At 44.6% G+C, this 27,967-nt stretch overlaps 1 protein-coding gene and 1 long non-coding RNA gene across 8 annotated transcripts; one reads left to right on the plus strand and one right to left on the minus strand.

Moving 5' to 3' along the window:
* Positions 1-9,692: 9,692 nt before the first annotated feature.
* LOC144390730 (uncharacterized) lies at positions 9,693-11,756 on the minus strand. Its single transcript, XR_013454574.1, has 3 exons — positions 11,054-11,756; positions 10,074-10,910; positions 9,693-9,949 (listed from the first exon to the last, which is right to left on the minus strand). It is a non-coding gene; the product is annotated as an uncharacterized LOC144390730 (long non-coding RNA).
* Positions 11,757-20,127: 8,371 nt separating this feature from the next.
* On the plus strand, positions 20,128-24,523 carry LOC120812818 (uncharacterized). Of its 7 annotated transcripts, none has more exons than XM_078097441.1 (13): positions 20,128-20,145; positions 20,423-20,508; positions 20,615-20,835; positions 21,259-21,283; positions 21,384-21,444; positions 21,621-21,719; positions 21,925-22,111; positions 22,199-22,274; positions 22,566-22,826; positions 23,206-23,306; positions 23,428-23,572; positions 23,921-24,047; positions 24,133-24,523. In XM_078097441.1, exons 9-13 carry the CDS (start codon positions 22,683-22,685, stop codon positions 24,405-24,407), a joined length of 792 nt encoding a protein of 263 aa, XP_077953567.1. In that variant the 5' UTR covers positions 20,128-20,145; positions 20,423-20,508; positions 20,615-20,835; positions 21,259-21,283; positions 21,384-21,444; positions 21,621-21,719; positions 21,925-22,111; positions 22,199-22,274; positions 22,566-22,682; the 3' UTR covers positions 24,408-24,523. The 7 variants fall into 7 exon arrangements, with proteins under 7 accessions (XP_077953567.1, XP_077953573.1, XP_077953568.1 ...); XM_078097447.1 differs by having other exon boundaries at positions 24,136-24,523; XM_078097442.1 differs by lacking the exon at positions 20,423-20,508 and having other exon boundaries at positions 20,727-20,835.
* Positions 24,524-27,967: the final 3,444 nt, after the last annotated feature.

Here is a 27,967-nt window from a genome sequence, read left to right on the forward strand (position 1 = left end):
TTGGGGGTTTGCTGTCTTGTCTTGATTTAAGAGTTAAGTAAGGGGGTAAGCAGGATCTGCCAAGCAGGCAGACACGAGTCCGACAGGATGGGGAGTCAGTTTCTGTCCTGGCTGAGGAATGTAAGGTCTGCGGGTCAACTAGAAGATTTACCAGCCAAAGGGGGGTTAGAGACACACCAACACTATTCAACATACACACTCTGTTTACGATGTTTACGTTAAGTCAGGAGTCTGGACATTGGATGTGACCGGATCTTAGATGCGGGAGGTGGAAGGTCCTCCTCTACGCCAGTTTAGGGCCAATAGAAATATTTCCTTCTCTGTCTTTCAAGGGTTATAAAACATGATGTTCTTGCTGATGTTAGTTAGTTGTTCTTCCGGCCTGTGTGCTGCCTGAACTGCTCCTGCCTTTGCAAACGCAGCGCTGATACTTGACCTGTGATCTGACAAATAAATTTTCCAGAACGAGAGAAGTCATTCGGCTGAATTTTTGATAACCCCAACCAGGCTCCAAATCTTGAACACGTATTCTTACAATTTGGTGACCCCGACGTGATTTGCTGACCTGGACAAAGAAAGACGGGGACGTCCGTTTTCCGGACCGAGCCGAAAGGACCGGCGGCGTGGTTCAGCATTGACAACAGGCGCGCAAACAGAATCAGGTGAGCAGACAACCTTTTGTTCTAAATGAATAAAATGTCTGTGATTGGATACTTCTAAAAAGATTTGTTGTCAACTGCAGAATTCGTCTCTGTCCATTGACTGAATAAGGTCGTTATAAGACCATTAAATTTAAAACTAAATTTGAAAATTTCCTGTTGATCACATGTAAAGTATAAGCACATACTCACACTGAATTCAACGTTAGGGAAAGTGAATAAGTGTCCATAGGTTTAGGGATTTAGGTAAAAATATATATAATCTTAGTCGGTAGAAATCCAAGTTGCAATCCGTGTGGTACGTAGATACCTCTGGTAACTGCAGTCCCACGTTTGCATGCAGTGGACTGGCAGTTTAGAATAGTGTAGGGATTTAGGTTTAGGGACTTAGGTAAATACATGAAGAGTTTAAAAAGGAATGACGGGGCTCACTTGAGTTCCCTGAGGTCGACTCTTAGTCTGTAGAAATCCAAGTTACAATCCGTGTGGTACGTAGATACCTCTGGTAACTGCAGTCCCACGTTTGCATGCAGTGGACTGGCAGTTTAGACAGTGTAGGGGTTTAGGTTTAGGTTTAGGTTTAGGTTTAGGGACTTAGGTAAATATATGAGGAGTTTAAAAAGGAATGACGGGGCTCACTTGAGTTCCCTGAGGTCGACTCTTAGTCTGTAGAAATCCAAGTTACAATCCGTGTGGTACGTAGATACCTCTGGTGACTGGGGTCCCACGTTTGCATGCAGTGGGCTGGCAGTTTAGAATAGAGCAGGGATTTATGTTAATCTTAGTCTGTAGAAATCCAAGTTGCAATCCGTGTGGTACGTAGATACCTCTGGTCCTGCAGTCCTACTCGTGTGATTCTTGGACTGGCAGGTTAGAATATTAGATGAAGAAATAAGGACACAGGGAAAGATTTGTTGTTTTTCATACTGGGAAATGTGTGGGTGGTTGGTGTAACTCCTGGTGTTTTACCGAACCTGGAAGCTGGGCGTATCAGGACTTGAAAAAGGACTGAGAATCCGACAGTGAAAAGTGTTTGACCGGATTACACATCTGTGGGGATATGTATTAAAGGGTAAAAGGGAAAATCATAGTTAAATGATGGTGGTATAAATACGAGAGAAATAAAACAATACGAGTGAACTGGTGTTATAAGCCTCAACAATCGAGCGCTGTATTCCTCTAATACAGTAGAAGGTTCTTGATTGGGTTCACAGTATTGGGCATTGAGTCCTTTCTCTTGTGTTCAAAAACCACGTGTGAATAAATAAATAACCTGTGATGAAAATGGAGGAAACCATAACGATATGGGAGAGGTGTAAAGAAGGCACTCTGGGTTTCGCCCTATTTAAGACTTATAAGAGACATATGGATAAAACCCTAGAAAAAGATAGGAAATGTGTAACAAAAATATGTGAAGTGGGTTGCACAGATGCAGGAAAGAGGAATGTTTGGAAGGGAGACAGATTCTCAACCAACAGGCGAGCAGCTGCAGGACCATCTTAGGATGGCGATAAGAGGAAAAGACCAAGCGCATGCGCTCCTTGCCGTTAAGGGGAGATTTTGTGGAAAAGAGAAGAAAAGTGCAGAAAAGGCAGATGAGTTCTTAGTGGACTGTAGAACATTTCTGGGAGAAATAAATGCGGTATTCGTGAGTAAGACGGCAATGCAGTTGCCGCAAACCAAAGCAGGAGAAGAGAAAGTGCATGAGACCGGTTGTAAATCTAGTGCGCCTCCTCCCTACTCGACAGGCCCATATGCGGAGGCTAATCGGTTGTTAAATGAACCACATCAGATGCCACTGAGGCAAGGGAAAGCTACTAATCCAGGAGAATCTCAGGTTTTGGTAGTTCAAAAAGGGTTGTTACAGGTAACTCCATATCCACATGAAGAGAATGATGGGGTGGAGAAGGTTTCTGCTTTTCTCTCAGAGACGCTACAATATTTGGAGGACAGGCCCCAGTTGGAGCCTGTCGATTGGAGTAATCCAAACACAACACAGGGTCACTCGACAGTCGTAAAGAAGCGGCAACCCGAGCACAGACCTATGACCTCATTTAATGTAGGGGGAGGAAGAGTTGCAGGAGAAGAAACTTTGTTAGTCATAGCCCAGGCAGAGCGGCAATCAATCACCCGGCGTGGATAGGATGAGCGGGGGAGGCAGGTTGAGTCAGAGGAAGATGAGCCTGGCCCTGCAGATGATTGGGACGAGGAATTTCAGGAGCATGGAGCAGCGCTCGAGTCACAAAAACCACAGTCATCTACTCCGATGGAGCGCCATGAGACAGGGGTTAAGAGGTAATAGGAACAGATATTATCAGGGGAATGCAGCCAGAGCATATGTGCATCAATGTAATGATTTGAAGTCAAAAATCAGACGGGATGCTCAGGCCTCTCATCAACTACCACTGTTAACGGCTATTTGTAGAGACGGAAGTGAAAAAACAACATATGCGCCACTCGCATTGTCAGACCTAAGCATGATGAAGCTCGCATTACCTAAAATAGAGAAGGGTGGTGCAGTGTGGATTCGTGGGTTCCTTGCTCAGTGTGCGGGTAGTGTTCCCGGTTTGGGGGATCTTAGAAGAATTTTTGTGGTTTGTGCCTCACTAGCTGACCTCCAGAAGTTAGAGGGGGAAGCCAGGACCTCTGACCTCCCTGACGGGGAGCCTCTGGCAAATTGGGTGTCAGTGCTCTGGCCAAAGCTCAGACTCCAATATCCTGTGAAGGTGGCTACCACAGAACTCACTTATGTTCCCCCACACGACAGTGAGGGTGGAAATAGTTATTTAAGGAGAGTCGGAGAATTATGGGACAACAAGTTAGGGGAAGATGTCATGGATGATCACAGAACCAAGCTTCTTTTTCGCGGCGCCATAGAGTCATCTGTCTCGGAGACAATGAAGACCCAACTAAGAGGAATAGTGGGGTTGTCTGACATGAATTTTGATGCTTGGTCCTCACAGATTAAACACTATGTGGACCGGAGCAGAGAAAAATATGATAAGGAAAAGGGTGAATTAAACAATATTCTGTTACAATTGGCAAAAACACAGCTGAAGGAAAGCAGAGAGAAGGTGAACCAGGGCAAGAGTGAAGCCAAACAGATGACCCAAACAGCGCCATCTCAGGGGGGAAGGGCCACCTCAATATGACACTTATCCAGACCCCCCTCCCTTCCCATGTGCGCCAGCCTGCCAGCAGCCACAACAGGCCGCGTACACTCCTCCACAGGCTTACTATCCCCAACCTTATGCCCCGCAACCACAACACATGATGGGGGCCCCACTGTACGGTGGCTTCAGGCAACCGAAAAGACAGTGGGGAGGGGGAAATCGTGGCCGAGTTCCAAACAATGGAGGGCAGTTTAGACAACGACAGAATACTTGTTTCAGCTGTGGGCAGCTTGGACATTGGTCCGACGCATGCCCCCATCCACCTCAGGGTCAGAGGCCTCAGTCCAACCCAGCTCAATACCCTTATGATATCTATCCACCACAAGCACCACATACACTACAACAGGGTAATAGCCTGCGGCATCAGGCCCCAGGTCATCAGCAAATGCCATAGGGGTGCCCAGATCCGACGGCTGACGGTAACCTGTTCCCAGAACCCATGGTGACTCTGACAATCAACGGAAGAGACATTTTGTGTTCCCAAAATATCATTATGCAAATGACGAAGGGATGTATCACTGTAACATTCCCGGATGGGACACAGCAACGATGTGCCACACCCCACTCTTATGGCCACCAGTTGCTGCAAGCTGAAGTTCAACAGACGCTGAATGCAGAGGTCTGGTGGGGGAGAGTGGAGGACTATGATGGAACTGTTCTGCATGAGACTGTCCGCCGTTGGGGCCCATGGTTCAAGGTATTACACCCGACTGAACCACCTGCGGATCCTCCTCATTGCACGATGAACTATTCGCTGTCTCCTGATGAGAACTATGACACCCTGTGGAGTGGACTTGAGTTTGAAAGCGAGGTCCATGGACATCCTGCTGTTAAGGTCCGAGAGATCTATGTGGGGAAACAAGGTGTGGCAGCTGCGGTGGAACTAACCTCTGAGTTACAAGTTCTCAAGAGACCTCTGCTCCTCACATCACCTTGCTCATCCAAAGCGGAGGAGAAGCTAAGAACATGGGGCCGATGGTTAAAGCGGGGGTTGATGCCACGGACTGGGTGCCCACTCAAAATGTTAACTTACATTACTCTCAGGCTAATGACATGTACCGTATTGCACATACCTCAGAAGTAAAACTTATACCAGAGAAACACCTGCTAAGCCGCACACATGGTAGGGAAAATACTGACCATGAGAACACACAGCTCATGCTAGATAATTTTCCTGATACATTTTGGACAAAAGGGGGAGCTGATGTGGGATTGATTCCAATGGCCCCAGTGGTAATTGAATTAAAAACCGGAACGGTCCCAATTTACCGTCCTCAGTACCCCTTAAGGGAGGAACAAATCGCAGGGATAGAAAAAACAATTGAAGTGTTGCTGCAGGCAGGTGTATTGGAGAGGACGGGGTCCCCCTGGAATACCCCGATTAACCCGGTCCCTAAACCCGGAAAGCCTGATTATAGAATGGTGCATGATTTGAGGCTCGTCAACAAAGTTGTAGTACCAACTCACTATGACACCCCAAATCCTTATACAATGTTAAATGCAATAGGCCCTGATAAAAGATGGTTCACCTGCATTGACCTGGCGAATGCTTTTTTCTGTGTCCCTCTAGCTGTGCGCTCGAGACAAATGTTTGCGTTTACGTATGAGGGGCGCCAATATACATATACGCGGTTACCACAGGGTTATGTGGACTCACCATCGATTTTTAACCATGTTCTGGAGACCATTTTGGCCGAGTTGGAACTACCAGAAGGAGTTGTTTTACTACAATATGTGGATGACATCCTGCTAGCAGGGACTAGTTCAGAAACGATTATGTCTACCAGAACGGTTCTGCAGTGGTTACAGGAAAACGGCTTCAAAGTGTCTAAATCGAAATTGCAGATTGGGAGACAGTAGGTGAATTTTCTGGGGAGAATTGTGTCACCATCAGGGCAAGCTATGACTGACACACAGAAGTCGTCCATTTTGCAACATCCTCGGCCCATGACGGTTAGAGAAATGATGAAATTCTTAGGACTTGTAACATGGAGCTAGAATATTATACCTGATTTCTCGGTGCAGGTGGCTCCCTTGAGGGCGCTAATATTGGGTGCAGGCTATGAAAACTACTCAAAGCCTTTGGTGTGGACCCGGGAGGCGGAGACTGCATTTATTGCCACCAAGCAGGCTATGGCCAGCGCAGCCACGTTGCGCCCCCCTGACTACTCGAGACCCTTCCATCTGGATGTTGATGAAAAGAACGGATTTGTGAATTCCGTTCTGTTTCGAAGGGGGAGGGTAACATAGATCGTAAGGTTTTGATGTATTATAGTGGCAAGCTGGATAACGTGGAAATAGGGCATCCCTCGTGTGTCAGAAACGTAGCTGCTATTGGAAGAGCGTTGATTGAAACGGCCCATATAACAATGGAACACCAGACTGTTGTGCACACATCGCATGGAATAGTTGCGTTCTTACAGTCAAACGCGTTCACACTTTCCACGGCAAGACAATCAGTCATTGAAAATTAAGAGATAAGGTTGTGTAAGATTTAAATGAGGAATGAAGGTGATAAGGGATTAGGAGAGTTGTTGTATATATTGTCCATTTTTTGGATTACTGTTTTTAGTTTTTCGAGTTTTCTCCTGAATTCAGAGATGGGCGGTAAATTATTGAGTGCTGCTATTGAGTGTATAGTGCACGATACACTTGATACAGTATCTTGATGATGGAAGCAAATGTCTGATCAAAGGAACATTTATAGCACCAGTACACGAAATATGGAAACTTGTTACAGACGGTCATCCTGTAATGTTCAACAAGTAGTACACCCTTACATTTGGACACGCTAACCATGAGAGGTTGGTGATCTATCAGTAATGAATGAATAGATTGGATCAAACTGAGCATGAGCTGAGTTGTATCTGCAAGTTACAGACATGTCTCCCACCCTCTGCTTTGCTTTTGGGCTGGAGAGCAATAAAAGTGGACATTAACACTGAAGGCTGGACTTGGAAGTTTCCAAGTTGAGGGCAAGAGGTATTTGTTGGTATGCGTTGATCCTTTTTCTAGGTGGGTGGAGGTGATCCCCACAAAATCAGAAAGAGCAGCAGACGTAGTAAAATGGCTGACCAGAGAACTAATACCCAGATTTGGTATTCCAGAAGTCATACGATCGGATAATGGTTCACACTTCTCGAACGCTGAACTACAAGAAATAGAGAAAACGTTTGGGATCAAGCATAAATTTGGGGCAGTTTATCACCCTCAGTCTCAAGGGCTAGTTGAGAGAGCTAACAGAACCATAAAGGAAGGTTTGGCTAAAGTCTGTGCTAAAACGAAGCGGACGTGGGTGGCAGCCCTGCCAATAGTACTGTATGGGATAAGATCATGTCCTAACTCTAAGTTAGGGATAAGCCCCCATGAGGTAATAACGGGAAGAAAGATGCCTTGTCCGTTAACAACCACTTTGCCTACCACTGTCAGCCCATTGCAGTACCAACATGTGGAAATATCTGACTATATGAGAATGTGTAATAATACTGTGATGAGTATCTCTCAACAGGTGACAGAGATCCTTTTTGAAGAAGAAGGAGAGTGTGCACCAGTGGAGGTGGATGACTGGGTACTACGTAAAGTAGCCAGACTCAGTTGGACTGATCCCCGCTGGGAAGGTCCATACAAAGTTGCAGAAGTAACCACGCTCTGTGTGATAGTGTGCCGAGAGGGGTACCTGATCAATACAAGTTAACGGATCAGATAGCGGCCGGATGGGAATCATTGTTCCCTTTTTATAACTGTAAACAAAAATGTGGATCGACTAAATTATGTACATTTCAATATCCAGCGGCTAACCAATATGACAAGAGATGCTCTGGAAGGGGTGCACAGCCAACTATCGGCCACCTCATTGATGACTTACCAGAACCGAATGGCTTTGGATATGTTATTAGCTGAAAAAGGAGGGGTGTGTGCGATGTTTGGCCAAGCGTGCTGCACTTTTATCCCCAATAACACCGCCCCAGATGGATCCTTTACTAGAGCATTACACGGACTAAGAGCCATGTCTGTTGAATTGGCTGAACACTCTGGTATAGACGGCACCGTCGGTAATTGGTTTGGTAAATACTTTGGACGATGGAAGGGCTTCTTCCTGTCAGTTTTTCTGACCTTAGTAATCGCAATAGTGGTTTTTGCCCTTTGTGGATGCTGCTGCATCCCCTTTATCAGACAACTATGTCTCCGATGCATCACCTCTGCAATAGATGCTAAAATACCCCTGCCATACCAGATGGCTTTGTTACATGAGAGGATCCAATTGTTAGGGCCGGAGGAGATTGGAGAGGAGATAGGTATGGTAAGAACCGACTTCGAGGGACCCGAAGAAGAAATCCTTTTAGGTTCAACATTCCTGTCCGCGTGATCTGCTAACTGTTGCACACATCATATATAGTGGATGCATACACGTAGATGGTGTGATATTTCTAGGCTAGGATGTATTCTGTGTCTACTATACTCGGTTTAGATTTTTTGTACTGTTTAGGGATTTCCATGACTGCTGCATTCACCCGTATTCACTGATATAGATATTTAGCGTTTAGATTGGTGGTTTCTTTTGATTTTTTTTGGTTTACATAATGAATTATGTAAAAAGGGGGAATTGATAATCAAAAGTTATTTTCATGGGCTTAGTTGGGGGTTTGCTGTCTTGTCTTGATTTAAGAGTTAAGTAAGGGGGTAAGCAGGATCTGCCAAGCAGGCAGACACGAGTCCGACAGGATGGGGAGTCAGTTTCTGTCCTGGCTGAGGAATGTAAGGTCTGCGGGTCAACTAGAAGATTTACCAGCCAAAGGGGGGTTAGAGACACACCAACACTATTCAACATACACACTCTGTTTACGATGTTTACGTTAAGTCAGGAGTCTGGACATTGGATGTGACCGGATCTTAGATGCGGGAGGTGGAAGGTCCTCCTCTACGCCAGTTTAGGGCCAATAGAAATATTTCCTTCTCTGTCTTTCAAGGGTTATAAAACATGATGTTCTTGCTGATGTTAGTTAGTTGTTCTTCCGGCCTGTGTGCTGCCTGAACTGCTCCTGCCTTTGCAAACGCAGCGCTGATACTTGACCTGTGATCTGACAAATAAATTTTCCAGAACGAGAGAAGTCATTCGGCTGAATTTTTGATAACCCCAACCAGGCTCCAAATCTTGAACACGTATTCTTACAGGGGGAAGGGAGCCGTTGTGGCTAGACTAGAGGCCCATGGGCATACATCACCCGCAGTGAGTCTCTGTCTAGGAACACTAGCTAGACCTGGGCAGACCACCACCTGTATTTTTGGTTAGCGTGCCAAAGCTACGGCATTATATATATAGGAACTAGCCTGTGTATTTTTTGTTTGTTTCATTGCTTTGGTTCTGCCCAGCCCTTCTCCCTGCAATCCGTGTGATTAGAATAAATAAAGTAATCTATACACGGTAAAACTCTTGCGTCCTCCTTGCACCACGACCCCCACATGCCCCTTGTAGTGATACACTTGGGTCTTGGGCAGCGACGTGTCAACGGTCCCCTCCCTTCTAGGGAGCTGGTGCGTAACAAATGGGGGCTCGTCCGGGATGCTCTGTTGGCCCGCTGCTGCTGAGAGGATCTTCTTGTGGTCAGTGATTGGGGCATGTACGGCGTGGTGTAAGCGGAGTCGTGTAGCTAGACTGGGTACTGGTTAGTCAGGTTGTGTCGTGTTGCTGAGGTGAAAAAAATAAAAATTTGAGTACAGATGGCTACCCTCACCCTAGCAACTTTCTTGGAGAACCCTACGTTAGGTCTCTTAACGAGAATGCGCAAGGCAGAGTTAAAAAAGATAGCTGAACACTACAAGCTATGGATCAGTGAACAGGCTTTAAAGGCTGAGATCGTTGAACAAATTAAGCATTATTTATTGGACCTAGAACAGGCAGGCGTCATGTCCCTGGACGAGGAGGATCTCGTAGAGTGTGCAGAGGAAGGGGCCGCCGGCGTCTCCTCTCCCGCATCGCCGGTGGACAGTGTGGAGCGTAAAGAGGCTCCAGCTCCTTGGACGCTGCCAAAGTTTCTTCCGTTTTCCCCAGTGGCAGGTGGATCTGAGGTAGGGGAGGTAGACAGGCTGCGTAAACAAATGGCCCATCTTCAGGCAGAACTGAAAGACAGAGAGGAGAGAAAAAGATATGATTTTGAGTTGGAACTCCGAAAAATAGAAGCAGATAAGGAGGTCAGAATTAAAATTAGGCAGATGGAGCTCGAGGCAGGTGTAGGCGTCTCACCCTCGGGTCCACGTGAGCCGCCTCCATTTAAGGTGAGCCAAAACGTTCCTATGGTTCCACCGTTTAGGGAGACCGAAGTAGACCGCTACTTCGTAGCATTTGAGCGTGTAGCCGTCGCTCTGCAGTGGCCAAAGGAGGTGTGGCCTCTTCTCCTGCAGTGCAAGCTGTCTGGAAAGGGCCAGGAAGTGGTGGCAGCGCTTTCCCTGGAAGACAGTTTGCAGTATGATGTGGTTAAAGCAACAGTGCTTAGAGCCTACGAGCTAGTACCTGAGGCCTACAGGCAACGCTTCAGGTCTCATAAGAAAGTGGGGAGTCGTACATTCGTGGAGTTTGGTAGGGACAAGGAGTCTCTATTTGAGCGCTGGTGTGCAGCGAGCAAGGTAACAACTTTGTTGGATCTGAAAGAGCTCGTTTTATTAGAAGAATTCAAGAACCATTTATCTGAGCACCTAGTGGTGTACTTGAATGAGCGGAAGGTAGAGACGTTGACCCAGGCCGCTGTTATGGCAGACGAATATGCTCTGACCCACAAAACTGTGTTTAGTGGGTCTCATACTGTCGTCCCATCGGCGTCTCGGGCACGCCGGTCTTCGCCTGACCCCGCCAGAAGACTTACAGAAAAAAGAGAGTGTTTTTACTGTCATGAAGTGGGCCATTTGATTTCAGATTGTGCAGTTCTGAAAGCAAAGACCTCTCAGTCACCACCCCGCAACAAGAAAAGTGTCGGTCTTATCCAATCTACTCCTCGCCTAGACGCTGTTGCTGCGGACGAGATGGTTGGAGCTGAGCCGGATCCTAGGTATGCTCCATTTGTGTCAGTTGGGAGTGTTTCAATCACTGGAGAACCAGAGGACCACACTTTAGTCAGAATCTTACGAGACACCGGTGCAGCGCAATCCGTAATCTGTAAAGACGCGTTGCCCTGGTCTGACCTTAATTACTGTGGATCTAACGTTCTCATGTGTGGGATTGAAACTAACCCCATTTGTGTACCGTTACACTGGTTGCATTTAAAGTCAGAGCTCATTTCAGGACGTTTCCGGGTTGGCGTCGTGCCCAAGTTACCGGTGGAGGGGGTAACTCTGTTGTTGGGTAACGACATCGCTGGGGGTAGGGTATCTCCGGTCTTAGAGGTAATAGAAACACCTGAAACAAAAGATGCAGATGTGTTTATTGTTCAACAGTTTCCACATGTTTTCCCGGCTTGTGTCCTAACAAGAGCACAGTCCAGGAAGGAAGGGGAGTTGGTGGATTTGTCGGATTCTGTCTTTGAGCAGGTTAGGGGTGAGGAACCAAAGCCTGAGGTACCGGCCACACTGCCTAAAATGAGGGAAGACGTCTGCGCCCTTCAGCTACACGACGTTCTCCCATCCTTAGCAGCGGAAAAGCTAATTGAGTGGCAGAAAGCGGATACCAGTCTGAGGAAGTGTTTTGATGCAATAGAGGCCCCTGGAGAAACGGGCCTGCAGGGTGCTGCCTATTCAGTGGAGGAGGGAGTTCTAATGCGCAGTTGGACACCACACAAAACCGGTGAGGACTGGGATGTTGTTCAGCAGGTAGTTGTTCCTGCGCCGCTACGACCGCAGATACTGTCATTGGCTCATGACCCTGGATGGGCAGGACATCTAGGGATAACAAAAACATACAACCGAATTCTCAGGTACTTTTTCTGGCCAGGTTTAAAATCTGATGTTGTCAAATACTGCAGAACCTGTCATGTGTGCCAACTAATAGGGAAGGTGAACCAACCTGTTCCTCCTGTGCCACTTCATCCAATTCCTGTGATTGGAGAGCCATTCGACCGAGTGATAGTGGACTGTGTGGGCCCACTACCAAAAACACGAGCAGGTAACCAGTACCTTCTCACTATCATGTGCAGTGCTACACGGTACCCAGAAGCCGTCCCCCTCCGAACAATAACGACAAAAACCATCATCAAAGCCCTGGTGAAGTTCTTCTCCACCTTTGGACTCCCGAAAGTGATCCAAACTGACCAAGGTACTAACTTCATGTCCAAATTGTTCGCCGCTACAATGAAGAATCTGTCTATCACACATCAGGTCTCCAGCGCGTACCATCCAGAGAGCCAGGGGGCTCTAGAGCGCTGGCACCAGACCTTGAAGACGATGCTAAAGAAATACTGTGTGGAGACAAATACTAGTTGGGACGAGGGAGACCCCTTTGTTCTGTTCGCTGTCAGAGAAACTATCCAGGAATCATTAGGATTCAGTCCTGCTGATTTGGTGTTCGGTCATACACCACGAGGTCCGATGAAAGTTCTGAAGGAGCACATGTTAACTGAAGTGTCCAGTAGCACCCCTCGAAATGTGCTGGACTATGTTAATGAGATGCGGGAGAGGCTGCATATGGCGTGCTCATTGGCCCGAGAGTCCCTCTCTACCTCTCAGGAACGCATGAAGGTGCAGTATGACAGAAAGACAAAGGACCGTTCTTTTGTGCCAGGGGAGCAGGTACTGGTTCTCCTACCCGTACCTGGTTCGTCTCTCTCCGCCAGGTTTACTGGGCCTTATATTGTCGGAAAAAAAATAAGTGACACTAACTATATAATTAAAACCCCGGACCGCAGACGCTCCTCCCATCTGTGTCATATCAACATGCTGAAGTCTTACCGTAAATGTGACACTCCTGACATTTCTCCCCAAGGACTGGTTCTGCCCACATTCACCAGCGTGGCACTAGTGGTGCCCATACCTGAGGTGGACTGGAAGGAAAACGACGAGGATGGATTAGTAACACGCAATACATTACAACAGTGTAAACGACTCAACAACCCGGAAATGCTACAAAAGCTACCGTCCCTAATGGGACATTTAGACCAGAGACAAACTGAAGAACTCACCGCACTAATACATTCCTTTCTCAAAGTATTCGGCGAAGTACCAAGCCGCACCTCTGTTTTGGAGCACGACGTAGACGTTGGAAACACTCGACCTATTCGCCAGCACCCGTATCGGGTAAACGCACGTAAGCGAGAAATAATGAAGAGTGAGGTGGATTACTTGTTACAGAATGGAATGGCAAAACCCAGCTACAGCCCATGGAGTTCTCCGTGCATACTAGTCCCCAAGCCAGACGGTACGTCCCGCTTGTGCACAGACTACCGAAAAATCAACTCTGTGACTGTGCCGGATTCGTTTCCATTACCCCGTTTGGAGGATTGCATCGATCGTATTGGCTCCGCAGCATACGTGAGTAAACTGGACTTGCATAAAGGTTACTGGCAGGTGCCTTTAACCGAAAGAGCGTCTAATATATCGGCTTTTGTGACACCAGACAACTTTGTGCAATACACAGTCATGCCATTTGGGATGTGTAATGCACCCGCCACGTTCCAACGCCTAGTTAACATCGTGTTTAAAGACATACCGAATTGCACAGCTTACCTTGACGACTTGGTGATCCATTCACGCACCTGGGCTGAACACCTTGCCACGCTGCGGTCAGTATTCCAGCGGCTAGAGGGCGCTTCATTGACGCTCAATCTAGCCAAGTGCGAATTCGGAAAAGCTACAGTAACTTACCTTGGGAAGCAGGTGGGACGTGGACAAGTGCGACCCATTGCCAGCAAAGTTGAGGCAATAGCTAACTTTCCCACTCCGAACACTCGCCGGCAGCTGCGACGTTTTCTGGGAATGGTGGGATACTACAGAACATTCTGCAGGAACTTCTCGACCGTAGTATCCTCCCTAACATCCTTGCTGAGCCCGAAGGTAACATTCAAGTGGTCACCAGAGTGTACCTCCGCGTTTGAGTCAGCGAAAGCATTGCTATGCAATGCTCCGGTATTAGCTGCCCCCGACTTCGACAAACCGTTTAAACTAGAAATTGATGCCTGTATCGTGGGGGCAGGTGCAGTCCTACTACAGGAGGGTGACGATGGTGTGGATCGTCCAATTAGCTTCTTTTCCAAAAAATTCAGTCAGTGTCAAAAACGGTATTCGACAATTGAGCAAGAGACACTTGCCTTACTTTTAGCACTCCAGTTCTTTGAAGTCTACGTTGGCTCAAGTAACGTCCCTGTTATGGTCTTCACTGACCATAACCCTCTTACCTTTCTCAGGCAAATGTACAACCAGAACCGCCGCCTCATGGCGTCGGCTCTGATTGTGCAGGGGTACAACTTGGCCATATCACACGTAAAGGGGTCTGCAAACGTGGTTGCTGACACTCTATCCCGGGCTTACCAGTAAGGGTAAAGCAGAAATGAAAAGTGTACTGTACATGTACAAACTGGTGTTTGTAGCTGTTGTGGGGGGGGGGCGTGTTACGGCCCTGTGTTCCACAGCAGGGCCTTGTATGTGTGTATGTGCATTTTTGTTTGTTAAGGTTGCTTGTGTGTGTGTGTGCATCTCCCTTCTCTCAAATTGACAGGAGTTACCAGCCCCCGCCCCCCCCCTGATTGGCTGAGGACCTCAGGATCGTTAGTGGCTGCACCTGGTTGGAGCTCAAAAGGCCACAGTCTTCAGGCCCCTGGGGGGGGCCACATGGGTGATACTGGATGGTCAGACCTTTGTTTTGCATTTGGGGTGGATTAACTGTTCTGTCTGTGTTTTAGTTGTTGATAGCTGTTTTCATTATTAGTACATCCGTTTATTTTTCTAACTACCGTGTTCTTCTTTTCCTTTTTTTGTCCCAGGGGGAAGGGAGCAGTTGTGGCTAGACTAGAGGCCCATGGGCATACATCACCCGCAGTGAGTCTCTGTCTAGGAACACTAGCTAGACCTGGGCAGACCACCACCTGTATTTTTGGTTAGCGTGCCAAAGCTACGGCACTATATATATAGGAACTAGCCTGTGTATTTTTTGTTTGTTTCATTGCTTTGGTTCTGCCCAGCCCTTCTCCCTGCAATCCGTGTGATTAGAATAAATAAAGTAATCTATACACGGTAAAACTCTTGCGTCCTCCTTGCACCACGACCCCCACATGCCCCTTGTAGTGATACACTTGGGTCTTGAGCAGCGGCGTGTCAACGGTCCCCTCCCTTCTAGGGAGCTGGTGCGTAACACGCTGGGTGCGAAAAGTGGTCGATAGAAGGTTCCTTTGTCCGGACGGCAGGTTCCGGTGGTCGTGGTAGGTCCTTCTGGTGGTCGTTGGAAGGATCCTTTCTCAGTGGAGACATCCTCCTACTCATGCAAATGACATGTTAATGAGTATCTTCACGGCCACGCGTTTGCCGTAAATCATTGTTTCTAACTTCATTGATAATCAGGCACAACACAGCAACCTGCAAGTAGCGCAGCGTCTTAAATAATAAAGTGATGTGTGTCTTAATGCGATGCTTTAGAAATGAACACAAAGGGATTCTGTATTTGTTCATAAAGTCTGAAAAGGGTCATTTGGGCAATGTTTTGATAACCGACCGCAGCCAGCGGAGAGAGCTTCGTCGGCATCTTCCTATGATGTGAACGGCAGGTCACATGAACCGTCGCCACCTTCCCATGATGAAATTGCACTTTTATGTTTATGTTGAGTTTGTATCCTTATGGTTGAAATGCAATTATTGTAACCTTTGTCGCTTTGGATAAAAGTGTCAGATAATGTAATGAACGGGCGCCGTTTCTAAAATGTTGCACGCAGTCTACCGTTAGTACAGTCACCAAAATGGTTATCTAATACCTCCTAGTATCGTATATTCACGGGAGAAAAAGGACAGACCGCCATTGTCTCTTTGATCTGAGAACTCACACTGACCGTTCATTTTGCGCATGCTCACAATAACATCCTTGTGCACGCAGGCACACATGTTCTAATGTGACATCACTGAATAGGCTATTTGCATGACCTTTCTACAACAGTTTTGCTACATTTAGCATTATCATATGAAAAAAAAGCACAACAATATTAATATGTCACTTTTTCAAACATTTAGAGATAAATTTATGTAAATTCATGGAGTAACTTTTCCAAGGATAATGTTTGGCAGTAACACAAAGTTGTTAAATATAAATATAAATGTTAAATATAAATGTTAAATGTTCACTCTACATGTCAGATTGACGACTGAACATTATAATATTTACGGTAATTCACGCCTCAGCAAGACAAGCTGGCAAGTCCGAATGAATTAGCTCTTGTTATACAGTTGAAGTCATGCCCCGGGGGGGGTTCACGGGCGCAGATCATCGCGCAACCCCCCCTTGACTGGACCATCGCCGAGGATTTGACAATGTCAATGGCTTTCTCGAGCGTTAAATCCGGACCATGACAGAGTAGTTTTACCCGGCCCTAATGTGAAGAGTTTGTACCGAAAACGATCCGGTCTCTAATCATCTCATCACCGTTAGGGTAGTTGCCGTCTTTTACTAGCCGCTTTAGCAAACTGGTCGAAACGTTCACAATCCTTTTGAATCTTCTCATGGAATTTAAATCGCCTGAAAATGGGGTTAGCTTTGGGCGTTACGTATGCTTCGAATTTCGCATAATATGTTTCGAGTACCTTTCTCTCATCTGCCGTGAGGGTCCATATATTATAGACGTCTCTGCCTTTCTCGCCGATCCACAAGAGTAGATAACTGCACTTTCCTTCCTCCTCTTTAGCGCTCAGCGGGGCAGAGAACATTAGCTCCACATGCTGGCGAAACCTTCTCCATGCGTCGGGCAGGTTAGACAAATCCCAATCCATCCGTGGCGTGGGGACACTTGCATTCTCCATCTTCCACCTATTCTGACACCATGTAGTATTTGTGTGTGTGTACTGCCATTTAATTGTCCAGGTACGACACGTACTATTAAGTTTCTTTTAGTCTGCGCTGTGTGCGTCCATCTTCATTATGATTTTTTTACTTCCGCATTTAACCGCGCACCTTGATGACCTCTTCAAAACATGACGGTTACCCGTACCCAGTGCTGTAGTGGTAAAATTGGAGGTGGGTAAACTCTGAATTTGTGATCATACAGACCTCGACGCGATGCGAAGCAACGCAACACAAAGTGTTGCGACTCTGTAAGTCTGTCCTGGCTATATTGCATTATGTTATCAGTAAAAGTCATATACAATCAATGACAATGAATACATGTGTTAGTAGTTTGTAGTTTATTAAATTTAAGAAAACAGTAAAGAAAAGTATGTCAACACAACAACAGAACACGTTCATGGCTCCCCTGTGCTTCTCTCTCTCTATTCGACCTGGTGTTTCTCCTCTCCCTGTGCTCTCTGCATCATTGCCTGTCCTCTCACTGCCTGAAAAAAAATGTTTATTATATAATATATAATATTATATATCCATCCATCCATCCATTGTCAAACCGCTTATCCTGCACACAGGGTCGCGGGGGGGCTGGAGTCCATCCCAGCCAACTTCGGGCGATAGACAGGGTACATCCTGGATTGGTCGCCAGCCAATCGCAGGACTACACAGAGACACACAACCATTCACACTCACATTCACACATCTACGGGCAATTTAGAGTCACCAATTAACCTGATCCCCAGAGCATGTCTTTGGACTGTGGGAGGAAGCCGGAGAACCTGGAGAGAACCCACGCCGACACGGGGGAACATGCAGACTCCACACAGAAAGGCCACTGGGTGGAATCGAACCCAGGACCTTCTTGCTGTGAGGCAACAGTGCTAACCACCACGCCACCGTGCCGCCTAATATAAATATTATATATATTATATATATATATAATATATTATATATATTATATAATATTTAAGAGTTAACCAGTTAAGCAGCCTGTCAATCACACTGACAACATAAGTTAAAGGAACACTCCTGTACTACCTATGTCATCATAAATAGCCTATACAGCACGTTTTTTTCACATTGAGAACTGACTTGTTTTCTAATCTACGCGTCACCAGGCGTTCTTTTACTACTACTACCCCCCCCCAGTCGGTCGTTCCGCCCGCAACGACTACTACCCCCCCATCTGACCTTCTCGACCGGTCCGCGAAATATTGTCTGACATGAAACCGGTCCGTGAGGTAAAAAAGGTTGGGGACCACTGGGCTGATCCACAGCATGTATGTGTTTACACACCTCCTGGATCCTGATTGGTGTCGCTGCTGCAGCCGCAAGGCACTGATTGGATGGTCACAGACCGTAATACAGCGCAGAAGAACATGATTCAGACTACGGCGTTTATATGTTCAACAATAGGAAACGTAGTCTTAGCTGTTTTAAAATTACACCAAGTTTATTTCGGATTATTCCAACGGAAGAACACTTTTCATTTCATGGTACTTTTATTTCATAATGCCACTTTTCATTTCATGGTACTTTTATTTCATAATGCCACTTTTCCTTTCCAGAGTCTTTTATTTCATAATGCCACTTTTCATTTCCAGAGTGTTTTATTTCATAATGCCACTTTTCATTTCCAGAGTCTTTTATTTCATAATGCCACTTTTCATTTCCAGAGTCTTTCATTTCATAATGCCGTTTTTCATTTCCAGAGGCTTATTTCATAATTCCGTTTTACATTTCACGTTCATGCAATTAAATATTCTTTGTTTTAATAATGGCGGTATCCAGTGCTGTAGTGGTAAAATTAGAGGTGGGTAAACTCTGAATTTTGTGATCATACAGACCTCGACGCGATGCGAAGCAACGCAACACAAAGCGTCGCGACTCTGTAAGGCTGTCCTGGCTATATTGCATTTTGTTGTCAGTAAAAGTCATATACAATCAATGACAATGAATACATGTGTTAGTAGTTTGTAGTTTATTAAATTTAATAAAACAGTAAATAAAAGTATGTCAACACAACACAACAACACAATTGCAGATTAAGAACTATCTACATATGGAGTCTCCTTTTTACAGTAGTGCCCAGAGGGCCTCCTTGTCCTCCACGTCAGGTCCTGCCTTGCACAGAGGAGCCATGAACCCCAGAACACGCGTTCTGGGGTTCATGGCTCCTCTGTGCTTCTCTCTCTCTATTCGACCTGGTGTTTCTCCTCTCCCTGTGCTCTCTGCATCATTGCCTGTCCTCTCACTGCCTGAAAAAATATGTTGAATTTAAGAGTTAACCAGTTAAGCAGCCTGTCAATTACCCTGTCAATTACACTGACAACATAAGTTAAAGGAATACTCATGTATGTCATCATAAATAGCCTATACAGCATGTTTTTTTTCTAATCTATGCGTAACCAGGCGCAGAGCGCGCGACTACTACCCCCCCCCGTCGGTCGTTCCGCCCGCAACGACTACTACCCCCCCCCGTCGGACCTTCTCGACCGGTCCGCGAAATATTGTCTGACATGAAACCGGTCCGTGAGGTAAGAAAGGTTGGGGACCACTGGGCTGATCCACAGCGTGTTTACACACCTCCTGGATCCTGATTGGTGTCGCTGCTGCAGCCGCAAGGCACTGATTGGATGGTCACAGACCGTAATACAGCGCAGATGAACATGATTCAGACTACAGCGTTTATATGTTCAACAATAGGAAACGTAGTCTTAGCTGTTTTAAAATTACACCAAGTTTATTTCGGATTATTCCAACGGAAGAATACAAGGCGCAGGGAACTTTGAGGTGCGTAAACGCTATTTATAGGTGCGTAGACGCTATTTCCAAAATTCCAGAGGTGCGTAAACGGCGTTTACGTGCGTTTACCCTCCACTACAGCCCTGCCCGTACCGGAGGTATCCAGGATAAGTCCTATTTTTTTTAGCGTGATAATTGGATGTGTTGCGTGAGTGCGTGTGTCACACGGTAAAACCGTGGGAGTTGGCGGCTAAGTGTATATGTATATTATTGTTTACACAAGACAAAATACAGAAGAAAAAAAATTGGACAGTATCTAATATTGAATGAACAATTTATAGATAGAATAACCCTGCAACATAAACAAAGAGTGTCCCTTTTTTCAATTATAAAAAAGTCTAATTTGAGTAGGCATCTGTAACGGAGTTAGAAGTACAGTCATTTTCAATGTATTGTATCTCATTTTTGGTTATTATTCAACAATCTTGTTGAGTGTGTGAGTGTGTGAATTTTATTTTGATGAGTTAAATTTGCGGAAATTGCAATTCATCTCTCCTGCGCCTCCTAGGCTTCCGTAGTCCCGTTTTTCCTTCACAGAAGTGTTGCTCTGTTGAAGGTAAGTTGAGGGAAAAATGATGTCGCACTATTTCGCAATGTTCTTAAATGTAACTGTAACCATTAGCGTGGGTAACAGGACCACGGTTTTCAGCTGTGGTGCGTCATTATTCTAGACGATGGAGTGGTGATAAAAGTATACGTTTTGTTTAATTTCGCGCTGTTTGTACTCGCTACATCCGGTCGTCCTGACGTATACGTTTCCCTCTATAGACCCTGTGTGTAGGGAGCTGATGTGTGGAGACCAGAAGGCAATGTCTGTGTTTTATTGTCTGCAGGACCAAATAAATGCTGAAAAGATCAGTACCTGAGTCAACTACATCCGTGCCCTAAACACATCTGTTACACATCCACATTCCACGGGGTATGGCGTCAGTTTAATGACAAAACTCACACATGCGAGGAAACGTCTATTCAAGTGAATTTCAGGTTTTCGCAAGCGTAAATTTCTTCTTCGCACTCAATTTTAGCAGGCGCGAGAAGAAATTCAACAACTGCGAGCAGAGGCTGACATACTCTCGCAAAACTTGGTCTGCTCGCTCGAAAGTATGACTTTTGGCAGTGTGTGGGCGGTTTTGGCAGGGTGTGGGCGGGAACCAAAGGAGGACGGCTCTTCTCTGATTGGTCCTGGTCATTGAGGCTTTGACAGAGTCTTGTAGGCAGGCACGTCACTCACTTCAACCAAACTCCGGTAAGTAGCTACATATATGTAGGCCTATGGTGAAAACTGATATTTAATGACGAACCGAAGTAACGGTACCCATTAAACCGGTTTTGATTAAATACCAGTGGTGATTAGGGCATTTGACCCACGGTCACTTTATTTATTCCATGAAAAAGCGTCAGTTCTCGGGACATAGTCGCTGTTATCTGCCAGTAGGTAACATAGCTAGCTACTAGCAAAAATGCTTGGAGTGTCCGCTCCGCTGACTGCCTCAGAAGATTCCCGCGCTTGCAAGAAGCCGTTGCTTGCTAACTGTTGTAGCTAGCTTTTGCTGCTGAGTTTTCAAAGTTGACTTCAATGTTTTAATGTAATTTATTCCATTATCAGTGTGTTTTTACTGCTTTCAAGCTAATTCTGACACTTTCTTCCCCTCCCTTCCTCATCCTAAAGTCTGAAAATGACAAACTGAAATGAGGTGAATACTAGTTAACATTGAAAAATATGTACAAAATACATTTTCTGAAGTTATTTGTGGTATTGTTTAAGAAGTGACCCTCCATTTTTTTCCAATCCAGGAAGATTTACAAAAAATGGCTCTCAATATAGTGACCTTGATAAGGAGTACCTTGGGTGATGGTAAGTAAATGAATAGCCTACCTGGCAAATTGTAGTTGTAGTGTAGTGACAATTCGTTTACTGTCCAAAATGAGGATTTGTGCTCAAATTGGCTGGTTATATATTGATTAACGCGTGTGTGCATAATATCAGATATCAGGTCTGAGAATTAACAATTTTGTATGCTGTAATTGAAGTTCAGGGTCAGCCAAGGGTGACACCACAGGGACCAGCCAGGCCTGACAGGGTACAAATACAGGCTCCCTCTGGAACCCAATGCAGAGAAATTTGTCCAGGTTTGGATTTTCACATAGCCTATACTCTGTAGATGTTATGCCCATTTTATTCAGTGTGTCTCACCCAAAGTCATTGTTTGGGCTAATCTTTTCAGTAAAGCAGGGTCACATGTTAACAAATGTTCAGCCCCGTATGGTTATCCACAGTTGTTTTGTAGTGGATGGGTTCAAATAGCTTGATTTTCATCTACAAACTTTCTCTCAGGTCTTTCCCGGGAAGGTTTGGGGAGAGGCCACACAAGAGGTCTGCGGGCAAAAGTACCTCGGTTTAGTTTTTCATTTTGAGTCGTTCGAGTGAGAAAACTCCAAAACCATCGGAGGAGCTAGCCCTCTTACATGCAGGGCTAGAGAGGAGAACAGTCAATGTTCCTGATGGTGCTAGCCATAATGAGGTACTGTGTGTGACTGGGTTTAAGATGTCTGAAGGATTTCATTTCAGGGACTTTTGGTATTCTTATTTGAGTGGTTTAAATTCACAGATCATAGATCTTCTCTGTGAGGTGTACCCGACGTTGCGTGACCTAGAGCGGCCATGGATGTTGCACAAAGCAATGGGTAAGAGCAGTTAACTCCATCTTTTCTGTGCTTTTCTATATTATCTTATTAACTGCCATCTACATGGTTAATATAAAATGTCATAACTTAAAGTAGAAGAAATCGCACTCTCAAGCACACGCACTTAGGCCGAAACGCGTCTGTGAATAAACTGGTCGAAATAAGCACGAGACAAGCTTGAAAGTGCATTTTTTCTACTTTAAGTTAATAGTCTTTTTCACTCGCACCCTAAATGACCTTTATTTTGGAAGTAGCGTGCGCCTATCCTTACTAATATAAAATTTCAAACAGGAGGGTCTGGACAAAGGCGACTCATGTTAGTGTCACCTGACGAGTCTGGTTACACCGGGGCTGGCCTAGTGAAATCCTGGGGAGGCAAGGGGTGCCTATATATGATGCCTATCCAGCATGTGCTGGACACATCTCCCCTTCCCTTTTCCGCCCTGGAGTTCAGCGCCATGCCCGATGGCCAAATGTGTGACATGCCACCAGGAGGTGCCATTGCAACTCCTCAGCCTCCATGCGGAAACATGCTGCAATAATATTGAGGAGGTACAATTAATTGCAAGCTTTTCACTCCTTAGCATCACAGAACATATATTGATGTCTCTGTTTACATACAGTGTCAGGTCTTTGCTCTGTTTTTGTCCCTTGCTTTTACTTTGTAATTTGTAATTCTAGGTACAGTGTAATTGCAGTTTCTATCAATATGAATTCTTACTTTTAAGCATTAAATTAAATTCTTGTTCATGTCATCTGCATTGAGATAATATTCCAAATATAAAACTCTAAGACCATAAAAGTGTGTTTTGTATCTCAATAAGGGGTAAACTCCGCACTTTATAAGTGACTCTGATCCTTGTAAATCCTAAGAACGTTTTAAAACAAGCAGAAATTATGTTTCTGTTTTTTGGATATTTTAAATGGTTAGGCCCGGGAAGCCGACAGCACCTCTTTGTTGGACCTAACGGATCAAATTGTGGCATGTGGCTACAAAGGTCCAATAATGGACAGAAAAGACGACATTGTGCGGTAAGACTTTTCTTTGCGCTTAGAGTGTTACCTGTTATTTAAGCAATATAGCATGTGTTAAAGTGACTGATGGGAGGGGCACAGCAGTGGTTTGTCCATAACCTACAACCATGTTTTACAGGTGTATCATCTTACATGGAACAGTGAAGTTGCTGCCCATGTTGCAACAGCTAAGCTCAGGTTTGGAACTCTATGGCCTCAGACCTATGGTCCAGGCTAACAGAGTAATGTGCAGGGAGCTATTTGTTCCGGTGCCTTTAAACGTGGTAAGCAGTGCATCTTATACAGCTGTTTATAAATATTTTGGAGTCATTTGTACACACAAACAGACAAACCTGCATTTAGACACAATGGATAGGAAAGCAAAGCTGACCCAATGGGACATAAAGCCTCCAGTTAGTATGCTTCATTAGGTAAGCTTTACTGACTTGTCCATAACTCTGACCATATTGTGGCAAATTTTGTTCTTTTTCCTTCCTATTGACCGCACATAGTGACCTATGGATCAGTTTACACCAGATTTGCCAAAAAAACAAAGTAACCAAATGCTGCATCTCAAATCTACTCCTCATGCACAATGCCTTCAGACTTCTCTTCCTCCCCTTCTTTTAAAGGTGGATGCAGACTTCCTTATTAGATCTCTAGCACCTACATTTTCAGATGCGGGAACCATGAGGCGACAAAGGGAGTTGAAGCTAGTTAATTACCTTCAGGACCTAATGAATGAGTTTGAAGATAAAGGTGAAGATATTATACTGGCACATTTTAAATTAGGTGTTTGTTCCTATTAACCTTTTACAACTGTCCTATTGTGTTATTTTTCCAGAAGAAGAGGATCGAGGCATAACTGTCAGCAGGTTTTGCCAGTGGGTCACTCGACAGGGCCATAAACCTCTTGATATCGATCAAGAGTTCAAAATAGGGATTGAATTTGAGCATGACTGCACCACCCGCCATGGCAGTCACACAATCTGCTTCCCCATCGTGAATGCATGTGCACAGACCATTACATTGCCCGTAGAACACATGGGGAGCTACACCAATTTCAAAAATGTAATGTGCCATGCTATTAACCATGGTTTTGAGTTTTCAAGAAGCTGACTGTTTTATGTTGACTGAATGTTTTCTTATGTTCAATGTTTACTGGCTGTTTTCTTATGTTCAATGTTCAACATGTTCAATATGGTTTACGCTCTATTTATAAAATGTATACACAATTGAGACATCCAGTTAATCAGACTCAATTTTATTAACTAAGTGTGGTAAAATCAGTCAGTTCCAAACAAATATTCACGGCAAAGAAATTACAATTCTTTTGCCGGCACATCACTTTGCTCAATCATGCTCTGTGCATATGCCAGTTTCTCACTACTTATATTGCAGTCCACATCTGGAACAATAATGCCTCCAGCTGTCTCTCCAGTGTGGTCAGTGGCAATGTCCCAGTCAATGTCTGGCTCCTGAATGTCCTAACAGAATACAAAATAAATGTATAAAGGTGGTCCTTTTTGTCAGTTGACCAAAATTTAGATACACAATTTAAATGAAAGATCTTAATGTTGAACTGGTCTAACAGAATGAAAACATGCCTCTCTATCTTTTGGCTGAACAACATGAGTAGCCATCAAGCCCAAATGCCACAACTGCTCTGGGGTACTGTTCGGTTCTGACGTGATGGAGTGATTCACAGGCCGTGACAAAACTTTCAAGATCCAACTTGAGTTTTGGCACGAACACCATTTGGACAGCAAACAGGTCCTCTGTTAAAGTAATAACTGATTGAGAAAAAGGTTGTGGAGTATTTTCACTTATGACCTTGCCAGCTACACTGACAAGCCAACTGAGCCCATGTCGCATCAAAAGCATACACCCTGCCCTTTTTCATTTGTAGCCCATGCTAGAAAAAAAAGGTAAGTTGGGTGTATCAATGCTGTACTGTGCATGGTTAGCAAAGTTAGGGTTGGGGAGATGGACTAGATATGCAGTTAAAACTGCCCATTGGTACTGTTCTTCAGACCATTGTATTAAAGGATGTTCTAACCTGTTGAGGATATGTCAAGTACACCATCCTGCTCCAGACTGTGTAGCATGTTGTAGTACTTTGATGTAACACAGGTCCTCACATCCCGCCAAAGACGTTCGATTCTGATGGCAACAATAATATGAACATAATACAAAATAATACAAACCAAACATAACAGCATCAAGCCTCATTCAAAACATTCTTGAATGCATGTGGTAAAACATTACAAACTTTTGATTATGAACGCTTTTGCCTGACATAAAACTTCCTCTGTCAAATCCCCGAACTGTGAACATAAATCTGGCAATGTCGACATTTTCAACACCTTGATCCGCTTTAACTCTGTAAAACAGACAGGATAATATTTAGAAGACAAGTAACACTAAGGTGTAAACCTAAATGTCTATAAACTGGAGGACATATTGGTGAAGGTCCAGTGACTGGCTCTGGAGATATGGGGTATTATCATAATATAGCAGCAAAGGCTTTTGTACCATTGATTCCAATAGGTGTCTTTGCATATCAGTCCTTCAGTGCAAAGAAAATAGTAGTGGCTGTTGTGAGTGGTAACAGTAACAGTTTAGAAAAATAAAAAAGGGAATATGACACCTTACCTTTCTGGAGTACCCATCCACTGCACCAAACAGTACAATGTTGTACCTGAGGGCCAGAATTTGAGTTCCATCAATAAGATGTATTCACCATATGAGTAACAGAACAACCATTCCACAATACCAAAAACACCCTCACCTTCCACCCTCACAGAATAAGTGCGGCGAATTATGCAGCCTAATCCAGTCTCGACAGAATGCCAAAGGAGTCCACACGGTGCATTGTCACTGCCACTCTCCTCCACTGGACATTTATGTTCATAGATCGCAGCCTCCCCCTCACCATGCGATAGCCTGCTGTTGGCATCTCAGTTTTAATGGCCTGCACCACATTGTCAAGCTGTTCATCACTGATGTTACTGAAATTTCTGGCGGAAAGTTGGAACTCTTTCATTCGCCGAAAGAGAGTCCTTTCTGACACTCCAAGCATTTTTGCTATGCAGGGCACAGGCAAATCTAAACTAATCAGCTCTTCCAGCGTATCTTCATCAATTTTGTACCTAGAGCGACCAGTTTCCCCATGGACTTTGTCAGGTTGGAGATCCCTACTCTGCTCCAAATCCAGGCGTGTCCTCACTGCTGTAAAAAAAACTTCTAGAGCTTCCAATAAGCCTGCTGGCATGTCAATATGCCGTGATAAGGTATTCCAAAGGTATACCTCATTTCGGCAGATGAATTCGAAATATTCCAGATCACTGGGTTGCCTGGTTAAGGCCAGCTCGAACTTTGTCAGCAGCCGCATCAGCATCTGGTGTTTCAGGGTGTCCTGTCAAAGAGCATCATCATAAAGCCTACTTGTCATGCCCGATGTATTCAATTAATTTTCACTCGCTTGCACTGTAATTGACATTAGTCTACTGTCTAAACTTCAGCTCTACTGATTTCTAAACACACTTTACAATCTGGCCAGATCTAGTGTAACACAAACACTGACATAGGCTACTGCCTACATCTTACCTCTGGCCCACCCAATGAGCCAACTAGAATGATCCGGTCCTCCACATAAAAATAATTGTCCACTGCTTAGATCAAAACTGTTCATATCCTCTATCAAGGGCATTACTTTAGGTTAATGATAGAACACTGTGCTTCTTGATAGCATAGTATGGAATGCCGTTTTAGTCACAATTATTTAATTGTGACTAAAACGGCATTCCATAAATTAATAAATACGTAAATAGATGAAATATGCATTTGAAATACATCATGAAATAAATAAATGAGGCAATAAATACATAAATATTAAATACATTTAATTATTTCATGGTACTTTTATTTCATAATGCCACTTTTCATTTCATGGTACTTTTATTTCATAATGCCACTTTTCATTTCATGGTACTTTTATTTCATAATGACACTTTTCATTTCATGGTACTTTTATTTCATAATGCCACTTTTCCTTTCCAGTGTCTTTTATTTCATAATGCCACTTTTCATTTCCAGAGTCTTTTATTTCATAATGCCACTTTTCATTTCCAGAGTCTTTTATTTCATAATGCCGTTTTTCATTTCCAGAGGCTTATTTCATAATTCCGTTTTACATTTCACGTTCTTATATGCAATTAAATATTCTTCGTTTTAATAATGGCGGTATCCAGTGCTGTAGTGGTAAAATTAGAAGTGGGTAAACTCTGAATTTTGTGATCATACAGACCTCGACACGATGCGAAGCACAAAGCGTCGCGACTCTGTAAGGCTGTCCTGGCTATATTGCATTTTGTTATCAGTAAAAGTCATATAAAATCAATGGCAATGAATACATGTGTTAGTAGTTTGTAGTTTATTAAATTTAAGAAAACAGTAAAGAAAAGTATGTCAACACAACACAACAACACAATTGCAGATTAAGAACTATCTACTTATGGAGTATCCTTTTTACAGTAGTGCCCAGAGGGCCTCCTTGTCCTCCACGTCAGGTCCTGCCTTGCACAGAGGAGCCATGAACCCCAGAACACGTTCATGGCTCCTCTGTGCTTCTCCTCTCTCTATTGGACCTGGTGTTTCTCCTCTCCCTGTGCTCTCTG

Source organism: Gasterosteus aculeatus, chromosome Y (genome assembly GCF_964276395.1).
Source record: "Gasterosteus aculeatus chromosome Y, fGasAcu3.hap1.1, whole genome shotgun sequence".
NCBI classification, from domain to species: domain Eukaryota; kingdom Metazoa; phylum Chordata; class Actinopteri; order Perciformes; family Gasterosteidae; genus Gasterosteus; species Gasterosteus aculeatus.

What these genes read in the sequence shown, in the direction of transcription:
- LOC120812818 (XM_078097441.1), top strand. Translation starts at nt 22,683, where the DNA reads ATGTGCTGGACACATCTCCCCTTCCCTTTTCCGCCCTGGAGTTCAGCG. An exon ending in GCTGCAATAATATTGAGGAG is followed by an intron (nt 22,827 to 23,205) that starts GTACAATTAATT and finishes TTAAATGGTTAG; the next exon opens with GCCCGGGAAGCCGACAGCAC. An exon ending in GAATGAGTTTGAAGATAAAG is followed by an intron (nt 24,048 to 24,132) that starts GTGAAGATATTA and finishes TTATTTTTCCAG; the next exon opens with AAGAAGAGGATCGAGGCATA.